The sequence below is a fragment of the Propithecus coquereli genome, unplaced genomic scaffold (genome assembly GCF_000956105.1).
Source record: "Propithecus coquereli isolate 6110/MARCELLA unplaced genomic scaffold, Pcoq_1.0 Scaffold202, whole genome shotgun sequence".
NCBI classification, from domain to species: domain Eukaryota; kingdom Metazoa; phylum Chordata; class Mammalia; order Primates; family Indriidae; genus Propithecus; species Propithecus coquereli.
Window position 1 is genome coordinate 2,874,847 of NW_012145190.1, and position 13,876 is coordinate 2,888,722.

Consider the following 13,876-nt stretch of genomic DNA (forward strand, 5'->3'; position numbering starts at 1 on the left):
TGTCTTTATTTCTGTATGACCTCTGCCTTCCATGTTGAGGGGCTTAGGGGTAGTAACCAGCAATACAGTACAGCCAGCATCATCTCCTCAGGTAGCCTCTTAACTACCACGTGTGAGCAGTAGCTCTTTCCCACCCATCTGGCAGACCGATCCTTGTAGTGACAATTTCTGGCAGACTTTCTGAAATCTGAGTGCTATAGGCTAACTCTTTAGCTTGGTAGTATTTTTTTCTCAGTTTCCTTACCCCTTGTCACATGAGGAGGTTCATTCCCTTTCCAAAGTCATGTTGCCTAACTAGTTTATGTGTTTCAAACATTTTTGGTCTCAGCCCAAATTGATCCAAATCGGGTTTTGAAATGCCCTAATGAGTTTTAAAGCAGTTTGTAAGTAGAAATGAAAAGGAAGAGAGAGAAAGTGAAGAGTTGGGGGCATTAAAAAACTGGAAAAGCTGACTGCTTCTAGACCCAAATGATAAGAGATAAAACTGGAAAAAAGCTTTGAGCGACAAGGCCCCCTAAAAATGCTCAGTTAAAGAAACGTAGCTGAGTGGAAACAAACAAGAACAAGAATGTGGCCTTCTCATCTGTTGTTTTGGATAATTGCAAGGTTGCCACTCAGTGAAGGGAAATAGGTCTGGAGGAAGAGAAAACAAAGCATCGAGGTTGGCTTCAAAACACTTTTTGGGAAGCACTTTGCCTGTGTGCTGAAACATGGAACTTTGTGGAAGCAAATAGAACTGAACTCTATGACGATTTAAGGGAGATAAATTGCTCAGAAACTATGAACTTGAATCAAAAAGCTTTTGACTATCAAGAACTCAAACTAATTTCAGGCTAGCATTCTTGCAGCCATAGGAGGCTGGCTATAGAAGTTGGGTAACCCCCAAAGAGTGCATACTCCCCAAGACCTACTGTAGATATGGCCATGGTGGATAATGGAAAAGGGAGACCTTCCAAAAGGGAAAGGTCAGAGGCCACAGAGAACAATGCCAGGGGAGCTTTTCCCAGAAAGCAGCATCAGAGTCTAACACAAGAACTTGCGAGGCCTTCATAATGTTCTCCCAGCAGGATTTCAGAATTGCTATGGGCCATGACAGCCGTGTGTTTTCCTGCTTTCCAAACAAGGGTTTTAATTTGCTGTTACTCTGTCCCTGTGTCACCATTGTATATTGAGTGTGTGTAGAGTAGGGGGTGAGTGGGAGGCAGATAACTTTCTTTTTTAGTTCACTGGCCACTGGGCCACCAGGAGACCTGATGGAGAGTCCTGGACCACTGGTGAGCTTGAGCTTTGAGCTGGATGTGGTGACAGGGTAGGATAAAGGCGGAGGAAGAGTGAAACGGGTATGTGGTGACTAGTGGAGCAGGCCGTGTTAGAGACTGTTTCTTTTGCCTTCTAGGTGCACAGTTGGTCAAATTCCTTGGTGTTAAATGGAGTCATGGACTGAGTTTTTGCAAAGGAAATATGGCTGGACTTGGTGCACAATACTCACTTTGGCCCCTCCAAATCTCCCTTAGATCCTCCATACTGCAGAAAACTCAGTGGAGGGCTCTGTGGTCTCAGGGATGGTAGAGCCACTCTGTGGAAGGATCCTGGGTCCCTGAGTAACTGTGTAGAGCAGAGCTTCTGACATGCACTGAGATGCAACATTGAGTAGGAAATGAGTCTTTATTGTGTCAAATAACCCAGTAAACAAATCTTTACTCTGTTTAGATTTTGGGATCACCTATTATCACAATTAGCCTACCTTGACCAATGCAGTCATCAAAGCTATGTGCATTGAAATGTACAGGGTATGTGTTGGTTTTACCTATTACTCTCCAATTTTTTTTTTTTTTTAATTTTTATTTCAGGATATTACGAAGGTACAAACATTTTGGTTACATTTTATGTCTTTGTCTCACCCAAGTGAGGATTAGAGGCATGCCCTTCCCCTCTACAATGCTCACTGCATCCATTAGTTGTGAGTTTACTCCCCTAACCGCCCCCCTAATCCCTGGAGAATATTACTACCATGTGAGCACCATAGTGCTGATCAGTCAGTGCCAACTTGATGGTGAGTACATGTAGAGCCCATTCTTCCGATCTTGTGATACCTCACTTCAGATAATGGGCTCAAGCTCTATCCAGGAAAATATAAGAAGTGCTAGATCACTGTCGTTTCTTATAATTGAGTAACATTCCATTGTATACATATACCGAATTTTAATAATCCACTCATGAATCGATGGGCACTTGGGTTGTTTCCACATCCTTGCAATAGTGAATTGTGCTGCCATAAACATTTGGGTGTAGATGTCTTTATTATAGAATGTCTTTTGCTCTTTTGGGTAGATGCCTAATAGTGCTATTGCTGGATCAAATGGTATTTCTGTTTTTAGCTCTTTGAGGTATCTCCAAATTCTTTTCCACAGAGGTTGCACTAATTTGCAGTCCCATACCCTCAATTTTCTTTTACCAAGTAATTGTAGAGGACCTCCATGTCTAAAAGCATACTTTCAATTGAGACCGGATTTTTTTAATGTTCCATGTTGTTCTTGTTCCCTGAAGTTAGTCAGTCACTAAGTATTACTGAGTATCTACTACTTACTAGCTACATGACCTTAGGCACATACTAACCTGTCTGTCCCTCAGTTCCCTCATCTATAACATGGGGACAATAATAGTTTTTGTGAAAATTAAGTAAATTAATCCAGATATAGTGGTTAGCACAGCAGCCGGCACATAGTAAGTGCTCAATAAATGTTATATAATCATCACCATCATCATCATCATCATCATCATCATCATCATCATCATCATTAGTTGCTAGGTACATGCTTGGCACCAGGGACAGCATTGAATGAGATATGCAAGGTCTGATCTTCTGTGAGATGTCTCCTTATATCAGGAGCCTTACTTTTGATTTTGTACTTGTTCGGTATGGTCTCTATTAAATACTTAATTTGAAGAGAAGGTTTTTGCCTCCCTTTAATCTACGCCAGAAAAACGCTGATTACAGCTGGGGATGTTCTCTGTCTATCTGAGTGTTCTGAGTCAGTGTCTGTGTTCCTTCAGTGGCTTTGCTCAGTGAGTGCCGTATTTGTCTGTGTTCTGTGGCAATTGCAGTGGGAGGAGTAGAGGGAGGTTAAAATCCCTGTTGGTGAAAGGATCAACTTCCTGCTTATAGCCACTTCCTGTTTAGAGTGCTGGGATAAAAGCAGCTGCCATTTTGCTTACAGAAGTGCACTTTCCTCCTCCTTTTGTCCCTGTTCCCCAGGTACACGGCCCAAGCATCTCACTTCCGACGGCGTGTAGGCAACACTTGCAAGACCCAGGAGGTTTAGAATCCTTGCCCTTCTTTACTAACCTATGAGAACAGAGACTGAACTTATAACAGTGATGGCCTCACTCATCTGCCACACCAAGCATTTTGATGCCTGGTTTACCTGCATGCCTGAGTCAGTGTCCTTTTGTCCATGCTGTTGGCTTTGGCCATCTCCCTGGCACACGCTCTTCAGTGATGCTAACTAGGCAGGCACACCCACTTGCCTTGGCATGTTTTATGGATGGCCCAAGCTGCAAACATCAACATACATAAGACATATGCTCTCTTCTTTGTGTAATTTCAGGCACCAAAATATGCCTACACACAGGAGTATGTGCATACAGACGCACGCGTATTCTTTTTTTGCCTGGTAGAAATATGCTTCTGCGACATTCCTTCTACTCCCACACATGCCCTTCCATGGCTGGCACATTTCCTAATTATCCCCATCCGCTCCCTCCCCATAGACCTTTTGTGTGTATATTTTGGCACACATTCTTTTGGTTCCGTCTAGTTCCTTTCTGTCTCTCTGTATTTCTCTGCCCACCCCCCACCACTCTCCCTCCTCTTCACAACTCTTTAGAGAATTTGTTAAACTATACACTCTTTATTATTCATGTACATTTGTGAAAAATTTTTCATGGTTACAAAAGTGCATGGTTATAAAATCATCTCCATACAAAGGTTGGCATCTTCCCTTTCACCCCGGCCCCTCCCTAACCCTCCCATCCCCAGACATTAGCACTCTGCAGGACAGCTCCTGGGAAAGCTGAGATCTCTGTGGATCCAGCTCTCTACCCAGTGCTGTGGCAAACATGAAGTGACTCACAAAGGACCTTGTGACATGCTTCCTTTATGTCCCTTTTACCTCCTCCTGGGGTGGGGAAGAGCAGACAAGTTTCTCTAGCTTTGGAAAGATGTCCTTTTGAGGAATGGATGAAGGTATCCCCTTACGTTCTTCTATCACTGGAAAAGATGTCAGCAAAGACATCTGCGGGGGGACGTGGGGATTACAGGTCTTTCCTGATAGTTGAAGAGGAACACCTGTCTTGGTCTGTTCAAGTTTCATGTATCTAGCTCCTTGAAAAGAGCCATGAACCTCCATAGCAGCTCTCGGTACCTGTTTCTGCACGTTTCCCTGGGAATCCCCATAGGAGTGGAGAAATAGAGACGAGGGTTTGTCTGAGGGTGACTAGGGGCAACTGGCCCAGAGTGGTGTGGTTCAGATATGGGGCTTTTCTATAGGAGGATTTTCTTGGCCCAAACCTTGACCGTTAGAGTCCTGTTGGTTAGCTAAACTTTGATATCCTCAGGCCCAGTGCAAAGGAAGCTTCTGCAACCAGGACATGTCTCTGAGGGGGAGGAGATAACAGAGGGAGGCAGGTAGAAGTCAGGTTCTCATCAGAATGCCTCTGCCACTAATTTTTCTCTTTTTATATTCTCCAAGCAGCCAGCCCCACCCCAAACTAAGGTGGGTTCCCATCCTAGTCTATCAAATGATGTAATAGCTGAATGGCTGAGTGCACTGTGTCAGAGAACTGAACCCTCATTCCAGAGAGATCTTCCCCATGCTGGCAGATAACCAGCACAAAAGGACCCTCACACATAGACATACAGGTGCAGAGATACCGCATCACACGTGTGTTAGTTAACCAGTCTAACACAAACCGAATGCAGTCTTGTGGGAACACCATAATGGCTTTGCAGTAACCAGGGATGAGGGGGCAATTCCAACCAGGATTGCTAGACTACCTCTAGACGTTTGCTTCTGATAGCCTGAACAAGGCGGTGGAGGTGGTGGGAGAAGCAAGGAATTCCTTGGCAGCAGGGAGGTTGAATATTTTCCTCATTGTGCTCTAGTTAATGGAGGACCTTCTAGCAGCTGGAGAAACATCCATCCATTAAAAGCCATGTAGCCTGCTCAGAAAGATTTGCCATTAATGGAGACCCACCTTTCCCAATAGAAAGGACATTTGATCTCAAGGGGCATTTGGTGTCTCATCTGATTCTAGTCCTATGCAATAAAAAGTATGTATCTTAAAATATATTAACTATTTTTTAACTATATTTCAGTAAACAATAGTCCCTAGGAGATTATTATAGATGAATATGGTGTCTCTCTATGGGAAGCTTTCCTATTTCCTATTTTGTCAGGACTATTCATTCTAAAAGTTCCTCTCCAAGTATCTCAGCTGTCAGCTTGGCTAGCGGAGAACGGCTCGAGTCCACCATCCTGGGCCGTAGCAGAAGAGAGCAGGATGCCGTTCTGCTTTGGGTGTCATGGGGCAGGGCTCTGGCCCAGATATTGTAAGCAAGATTCAAGTGACACAATGTTTAAGTCTAGACTTCAGGTCTAGCAACGTTTCTGAAGACTCTTTTGGTTGACTAGGTTAGGCAAGCAGCAGCGAGGAGGGACTTCTTGGAAGCTGACAGATGTGTTATCCTGCTCAACGCCTTTCAGGCCTGCCAGAATACTGCTGGCGCTGGGGGCACGGTAGAAAGCCCCTGTTTTAACCCTCCTCCTGGCCAGCCATGCCAACGTGCTGGACTGCACCTTGATGTTCTTGCCCTGGGCTGCAGGGGTTCTCACCTATAGCTTTTTTGCTCCCTTGGTATCTCTTGCAACACCACACAGCAGGGACCGAGTAGGAGTGGTTAACACTACTTCCTCTCCTACTTCCCCCAAATCTTTTTTTTTTTACATGACTGCCTGATGACCACCAGTTGTAATGCTTTATCTACACACTGTAGAGCAGGTGTCTCTTGTTCAGATGTTACCTGTGTGGCCTCTGTTTCAGAAGCTGTGTTTTGCCCTACCTGCCATGAGCATAGCTAAATTTGTACAGCAACTGGGTTCGACTGCCCTATATTTAGCTGAACTCCCAGCACATTCATGGCTGCTGAATTCTGGGGCCCTGCTACCCAGCCCTGCAAGGCATTTTCTTCCCCAGGCACCTGGGAAAGCACTGGAAAGAGAACCATGTTGGAGTTGAGTCCCAACCTTGCCACGTAGGCAGGTCGTACCCAATCTTGAGCCTCTGTTTTCCCATCCGTAAGAGAGGATTACTGATGTTTGGTTCTCCTCCCACACAGGGTTGTAAAAAGTCAAGGTGAATGATGCAAAAGAGCTTCACAAACTATCCAATGTCGAACAAACACAGGGAAGATAACCGTGACGCCAATGACACTGACGATGAAGATGAAGATGACGACAACAATGGTGGTAATTGTGCTTTGCACATAAAGTTACTTGAGTTTTGACTGACTGATCAGACGCAGCTTCCCTGATTGGAGCCACCTATCCCCTTCCTTCTGGGGTTTATCCAGACAATCTTGGGTACGTCACTCAGCTCTCTACGATTAATTCATCTGTAAAATGGGCACAAAAAAACCACCAGGCAGTGTTGCTGTGAGAATTGCAATAAATGAGTCAATAGATATAAAAGCGCCCAGAGGAGTGCCTGGCCCTTGTTAGGAACTTCTACAGCACTACTTGAATTGGCATTTATGGAACTTGAGAGGGAACCGTGATGCTCCTGAACTTGCCTGGGGCGGTGGAAAGAGCACAGACTTTATCTTGCTCAACAAGTGGCACATGACTTCAACCTCTCTGAGCCTTAATTGCCTGTAAAACAGGAACAATGTTCGCCCCCAAAAATTGTTGCGTGTGTTAAAGGGAATTGTCTGTGGAGAGAGCTTCTCAGTGTCTGACACTGGTGAGTGTTCAGTAATGACCCGCTCTCTCACCCTTACGCTTAAACGGGTGAGTTGCTTACAAGAAAATGCAAACCCTCCTACAGTCATGACTGTGGTGGCTTTGTCCTCCTGCAGCCCTGGGTACTGCCAGGCTATGGGTCTGGGGCTCACAGTGTACTTTCCTGGTGAGATCCTTTGGCGTGAGCACTGTGGCAGGAACAGTCACATGATTGGGGTCTCAGGGTGGCAGGACTCTTGTTGTGCCAGTCGCTAGGTCCTGCCTCTCTCTGCCGAAGCCAAGCCTTGAGTGAGAGACAGGAGAAAGGGCACAGAAGGTGTCCGTCCTCAGCCTGCTGTCTGGGACCTCACCAGCAGGCTACAGCTGGTGATGCAGTATGGGGACAGCCATGGGGAGGTAGTCTCAGCCAGTAGCTGCTGGTGGAAGGAGCCACAGGTGCTGACATGGAGGTGTCCTCACTCCCTGGAGGCAGTGGTTGGCAGTGCTGAGGGATGACAGTCTGGGTGTCAGAGGGCAAGTTTTGGTTCTGTGTCACACTCCCTCTGTACACTTAAGTGACAAGGAATTGTTCGCTGTTCTCAACACACCATGCATATTCTGCCTCGTCATTTGCAGACGTCCTTCTTTGTCTACTTGACAAAGTAGACAGTTTTTGATGACCCAGCTCACAAATCACTCCACCCCTGCAATTCTCTTGGACTTTGCTAGACACGGTTGATGGCCACCTCTTTGGGCTTGCACAGCTATGTGCTCAGAGTCCTGACATACCGTCTTAAAGGGGACAGTTTTCGGATCTCTCTCCTCTACCAGGCCGATTCCTCTGACACTCCCAGTGCTGTCTGACATTCATGGTCCCTGGCTCAAAGTAGACGTTCACACAAAGTTAGTTTCTGGACCTTGCTTGGGGCACGACTGAGGCAGGCAGGGCACCGTGGAACCAGAACGGGCAGTCAGGGAGGGATCTGGTGGTCAGCAGCAGTGGCGTGGGCAGCATGGAGGGATGGGAGGCGGCCGCGTCAGATCTCTTCCTCTTCGCTGGCCTTGCTCCAACGGTGGCAGCAGTTGGCTGTGATGCCCAGGAGGAAGTTGGTGGCCACGGAGGCAATGGAGACCACGAAGCCCACGAACGCAATGAAGAGGTAATCGTCCAGGCTCAGGGTCAGGTGGCAGGCCTTGAAGCTCTCCTCGGTGAGCGAGAAGAGCGGGGCGCCCTCGACTTCAGGGGGGCCCCGGCACTCAGCCAGTTGAGAGTCTGCAACACAGAAGCCAGGGAGGGTGAGGTTCCCCAGGGGAGAGAGAAGGGGTCAGGGAGGTTCCCACCCCTCCCCAGGAAAAGGAAGAAAGACATTCACTGAGCTTCTTCCACGTGCCAAAAATTTTACATATCTTCTTTAGTTCCCTCAACAGCCCCGAAGGCAAGGATTTTTATACTTATTTTTACAGATGTGAAAATCACTGCTTAAAGAGTTTAGCAATTTGCCAAAAGTCCTACAGTTACTACCAGTGGTAGATCTGGGGCTTTCGTGGGACACCACTGAAAGCCCTTGCGATCGTCTCCCTCCTGGTCTCTGGCCTCTGCCTTAAACCATTTCAACACAGTCAGCCGAGCGAGTCTTTCAGACCTCAAGTCCTGTCACGCCGCGTCACCATGCCCGAAACCCTCCCCTGGCTTCACACCTTCGCACCAAGCAAAAGCCAAGTCCTTGCCGTGAGCTCCAAGGACGCTTTCCCACCTCTTCCACCCTGCTCCAGCCACATGTGCCCCTGGGTCATTCTTCCACGACCCCAGGCATGTCCCCTCTGGAGGTGGGCCACGGGTGCTTTTGCACGTGTTCCTCGTGAGGGAGCTTCTCTCCCAACTCAATGCACAGCTCAGCCACCCCGCTTCCTTTGGGACTCTGCTCAACACCCGCTACGAGTGAGGCCTTCCCTACGACTCTGTATAAAATCGCACCCCCACGCACCTCCCCGCAAGCTGCCATCTTACCTATGCAGTACTGGTCATTGCTTGACAGTTTGTTTGTTTATTGTCTGTCTTCTCCCCCCGAACATAAGCACCTCCGTGGTATCCTTAGCAACAGAACGGTGTCCTGTCCACAATAAGTGCTCAGGGAATCTTTGTTAAATGAGTGCGGGACACTGTCCAACTCCAAAGTGTTGGGGTTTCTACCACCTGTGTGGCTTTTCCAGATACACAGAATATAGGGTTAAGAATGTGGGTTCCGGAGCTATTAGCCTGTGCTCACATCCCCTCTTCACCTGTCACTAGTTGTGTGATTATGAGTACATTATTCAACCCCTCCGTGTCTTGGTTTCTTCATCTGTCAAATGAGGATAATAATAATATCGACCTCATAGGGTTGAAGTGAGCATTCAGGGAGTTAACATATGTAAATTGTATGTTCTCGGTATGTATTAAGCAGTCTGCAAGTGTGAGCTTTTATTGTTATTGCTCGTTGGCTTCTCTAGACAGGTCATTGGGGGTCGATCCTGCCCTCAGGCTTCTGTAGGAGGGGGCTGACGCCCTGGTGGGGTTCCTGCTCTCCCTAGCACCTCTCCAGGGGCACTTTTATAAATGCAGGGTGGTTGCCAATGGTCTCATCTCACTCTGCCTTGGAAGGAAGAGCAGCAGGTGGCAGCTCTGCCATGCAGGGCGAGGCACTGGCTTTTGAGCAGCGAGCATTTCCTTCATTCAGTGGATAAATATTAATCAAGCTCTTACGTTGGCCAAGTCTTGCTTTTTTTTCTGCCTTTCTGGCTCTCATATTCGGCCCCTATAAGAAGGGGATAATCCAACCTAAATTGTCTAAGAGAGTCATGGTGAAGAACTTTTCTAAATTATGGGATGTTTAAATGCCATGTATTCATTCTGTGTTTTTCAAGGGCAAAGAATCCAATGATGGGTTTGGATTGACCCTTTTGAGAAATGGCTGAGCACCATTATCCTTGGGAATGGGGAGTCGTGTGGGAAGGAGGGTGCCACCTTCCCCCAGTGCCAGGCTGAGAGGTCCCTGCAGGCTATGAGCACAGGACCCCAGACCCTGCCCGAGCCGGGATTCGGTCTGGGGCTGACCCTCGTGAGCTCCCCTCCGGGAACTGGAAGACGCCGAACTCCAAAGTGTATTGTGTGTGTGAGAGGGGTAGGGGTGCGGCAGTGAGATGGGGAAGTGGGGACGTGGGGACACTCGCGGACTTGCCACAGCAGCCCCAGAGGGCAACCAGCGGGGCTGCGTGAGATCCAGAGTGGAACCGGGGCTGACAAAACTCTCTGGGAAGTCCAGGCACCAGTCTTGAAGCCATTTGTATCCCAAGGGCTTGCTTAGGTCCCTCTTTGTTTGAATTTTTCCAAAAAGCATGGGTAATAGTGAGACTCCCACTGAGAAGAAGGGAGGAAGCAGATGAAAAGGCCTAAAGGGAAGAGCATGACCTAGTCCTGCCTGCCCCGGCCAGGTTCGTCTGCAGCAGGACACACCCTGGCGAGTGTGGCATGGTGTCAGGTGTGTCTGTGGAGGAGCAGGGACCTGGATTCCAGCTGTGGCCTGCTCGCGCTCTCACGGTGGGCCTGTGGACAGCCACCGTCCCTCTTTGGACAGGTGTCTCACCTGTACCGATGTGTGAGGTTGCACTGACAGGATCTTGGACCCCTCTCCTGCTCACTGGGAGTCTGGGCTGCTTCTGTTGGGCAGCGGGGACCTCAAAAGTCCCTGGGTACGATGGCAGCTCAGTGCCCGAGTGCCCTTTCTGTCCTGAGTGCATAGGAGAGAGAGGGAAGGTGCGGCCTGCAGAGGTTGGGCAGGCGGGGAGATCGCTCCAGGCAGCCTCCCCCTCAGGCTCCCCCATCGCCCCATCTCAGTCCCCAGCTATTTTGGTCCCAGAGAGCTTCCTCCCACAGCTCTGTGGAAACACTGGAATCGTGACCCACAGCCCCCCCAAACTATTCTGGTCTTGGGCTCCCCACTCAGCCCTCTGCTCCCTCCTGCCTCACTCAGCACTGCTCCTTCTCAGCATTTGCTGAGCCCAGGCTCTGGGGAAGCCCTTGGGCGGCACCGCCGGCTGTGCCGCTGCTGGGCACTAGTGCCCAGGTCCAGAGCTCTCACACAGGAGGCCCAGGAACCGGGGCCACAGCTGAGCATCGCCTGCCTCTGAGCCAGGCTTGGACACCACTGGGTGGGGACAGAGCCCATTAGACCTGTGTGATGTGGGCTCCCCCAGGCCCTGAGCCACCGTCCAGTTGGGATTGGCCGGTCAAGTTGCTGCATCTCCATCCTCCTCTCAGCTCCTCACCGTGTACCCAGACTTTGCAGGACTCTGCTGATCGCCTTTGGCCGGCCCAGAACTCAGCCAGTAGCTGCTTTCCAGGATATAGCCGGAGGACAGGCAGACTGCCAGGGCTCAAACCCTGACTTCGTTACTTAGCAGCTGTGTGACTTGGGCAAGCTACTGAACGTCTTTGTGCCTCAGTTTCCCCTTCTGTAGAGTGGAGACTTCATTAGAATTCTTGTGAGGATAAGATAAAATATGGAATGTAGAACAGTCCCTGGCATATCGTAAGTACTAACGTAGTGTTAGCAATTACTATGTATATGTGAGAGTTTTCCAACACTTAGAATGCTTACAAAGCCATCTGGCAGAGTAGCACAGGGCTTAGAAGTCAAATAAATCTGAGTTTTATCCATGACCCTGCCACTTTCTGAGTGACTCCAGGCAAGTCTTTGCATTACTCTAAATCTCAGTTTCCTCACCTGTAAAATGGGGATAATAAAGACGGGGGATCATAAATAATACGTGGCAAGTTCTTAGGTCATGCTGAAAGTGCCACGAGCTCCAGGTATGATTAGCATTCTCGCTTGTTAACTGTCTGTCTGCCTCATTCAGCTATAAGCACTGCGGAGGCCAGGGACTTCTGTTTCATAAATGAATGGGCCCCCAAGGCCTAGCATGCGTCGCAAGGATTCGACAAATACTTGTTGACCGAAACAGCTGGTGTACAAAGGGGCAAGCTGCTAAGTCTCCCCCTGTTCTTTGGAGACTTTGCTTTTGGCAACGCAAGCCCCACCCCCCACTGCCGGCTGCCCACTCCTGCCCCTCCCTTACCCGCTGTGCAGCGCTGGATCCGGTTCCGAAGCCACTTCAGCAGGGGTTCCATAGTGCAGCCGCATACCCAGGGGTTGCCGCCGATCTGCAGGGTCACCAGCCCTGGCAGGCCCTCGAGAGCCTCAAGGCTGAGGAAGGCCAGGCCCCCGAAGCTGAGGTCCAGGTCTCGGAGCTGCACGAGGCCCTGGAAGGCCTGGGGGTGCACCCTTCGCAGCCACGGGTTGTGGCTCAGGTCGATGTGCACGAGCCCGTGGGCCTCCTGGAACATGTCGGCCGGCACATGGCTGAGGTTGTTGTAGCTCAGATCCAGGTGTGCCAAGCGCTTGGCATGGAGGAAGAGGCCCGGGGGTAGCTCCACCAAAGAGTTGTTGCGCAAATCCAGCACCCGGAGCTCCATGTAACATGTGAGGTAGCCGGGCGGCACGGCTGCGATGCGGTTGTGGGCCAGGCTGAGGTTCCGGGTGTCCATCGGCAGGTCTGGGGGCACAGAGAATAGCCGCTGGCTGCTGCAGTCCACCACCTGGTTATGGCACGTGCAAAGGACGGGGCAGCTGGTGCCGGCATCCGAGAGCATCACCCCGGCCGCCAAGAGCAGGGAGATGAGCAGCACGGCTGGGTGGGGAGGCCCGGGCCAGGGAAGCTGTGCCCAGGTGTCACCCATCTTAGGCAGCTGGCAGCAGCAGTGCTGAAGGGAGCCCATGGGGCCTGTGTTTATGGAATCAAGAGCCTGTGACACAGGAAGGCAGCTACATCAGGGGCCAGAGCCCTTGAAGGTGGGGCTTCCGCGCACGTGGTGTCATGGCTCAAGCCTTTCCCGGAGCCTCTCAGCACCAAAGGGCTTCCTGAGATCCACAGGAAGTCCCCCTCTGGAGCCTAGGGGGCTAGAAACCCAGCCGAGGTCCCCCAGGGTCTGAAATGATGATCAAAACTTGAGAAAGGAAGGGGACACGGATGGGGCTGGACCGACCGCCGGCAGGCCCTGGAAGGGCTCCTGCAGATCGTTTGTGCGCTTCTCATCCATGCCTGCTGGGTGCTTCCTCTCGGGGCTGTGTCTGAGAGGTGGGAGGGAGGTGCTGAAGGAGATGAAAGGTGCCCTTTAAAGGTCCTGGCACTTCTTCTAAGAAAACATAAGCCCTGCCCCAAGTCTGGGACTGATTAGGAAGCCAGGGCTGCACCTGGGTCTCCAGCGTTCAAGGTCTCAGAGGCCATTTCTCCTGGTGGCCCAGTGGGCTTGAGTCCAAGGGGGTCCAGGAGTGGGTGTTTTGGGAAGGCAGCCCGGGAGGAAGTGGGTCTCCATGGGCCTCCTAAAAGCCCGGGGGTCTTCAGCCTCAGTGGCTGCTGGAATCTCCAGGGGGACTCTTGCTTCTCCAGGGAGAGGAAGATCCCAAGTGACACCTGCTGTCTGGGCCTCCGAGGCTGGAAACAACCATGAGTCCTGAGGTGCAGGCTAGGGGTCAGCCGGAGGAGCTTTGGCTACTTCTCCCGGCCAGTACCTCCTTCAGCACAGCTCTGCATTCGGCAGGTGGAGGTTGCTCACTCTGTCAACAAGGAAAGCACTCAGGCAGAGAAATGGGTGCTACGCCCTGGTCCCCTGTCCGACCTCTCTTTCTCTCTCCCTCCCTCCTCCCTTCTTTGCCCCCAACCACAAAGCTCTCTGCTTGCTGTCTTCAAGTGTAGGCCAGCCAGGGTGGGCTCAGACCTCAGCCTCACAGTATTGTCACCCACTAATCCTCCCCTGCCCAGCCTATAGCCATCCTCCTTCC

General features: G+C 50.3%; 1 protein-coding gene across 1 annotated transcript; it reads right to left on the minus strand.

Annotated features, from left to right (window-relative positions):
- Positions 1 to 8,035: 8,035 nt before the first annotated feature.
- LRRC55 (leucine rich repeat containing 55) lies at positions 8,036 to 13,042 on the minus strand. Its single transcript, XM_012643919.1, has 2 exons — positions 12,114 to 13,042; positions 8,036 to 8,271 (listed from the first exon to the last, which is right to left on the minus strand). Exons 1-2 carry the CDS (start codon positions 12,811 to 12,813, stop codon positions 8,036 to 8,038), a joined length of 936 nt encoding a protein of 311 aa, XP_012499373.1. The 5' UTR covers positions 12,814 to 13,042.
- Between the last annotated feature and the right edge of the window lie 834 nt (positions 13,043 to 13,876).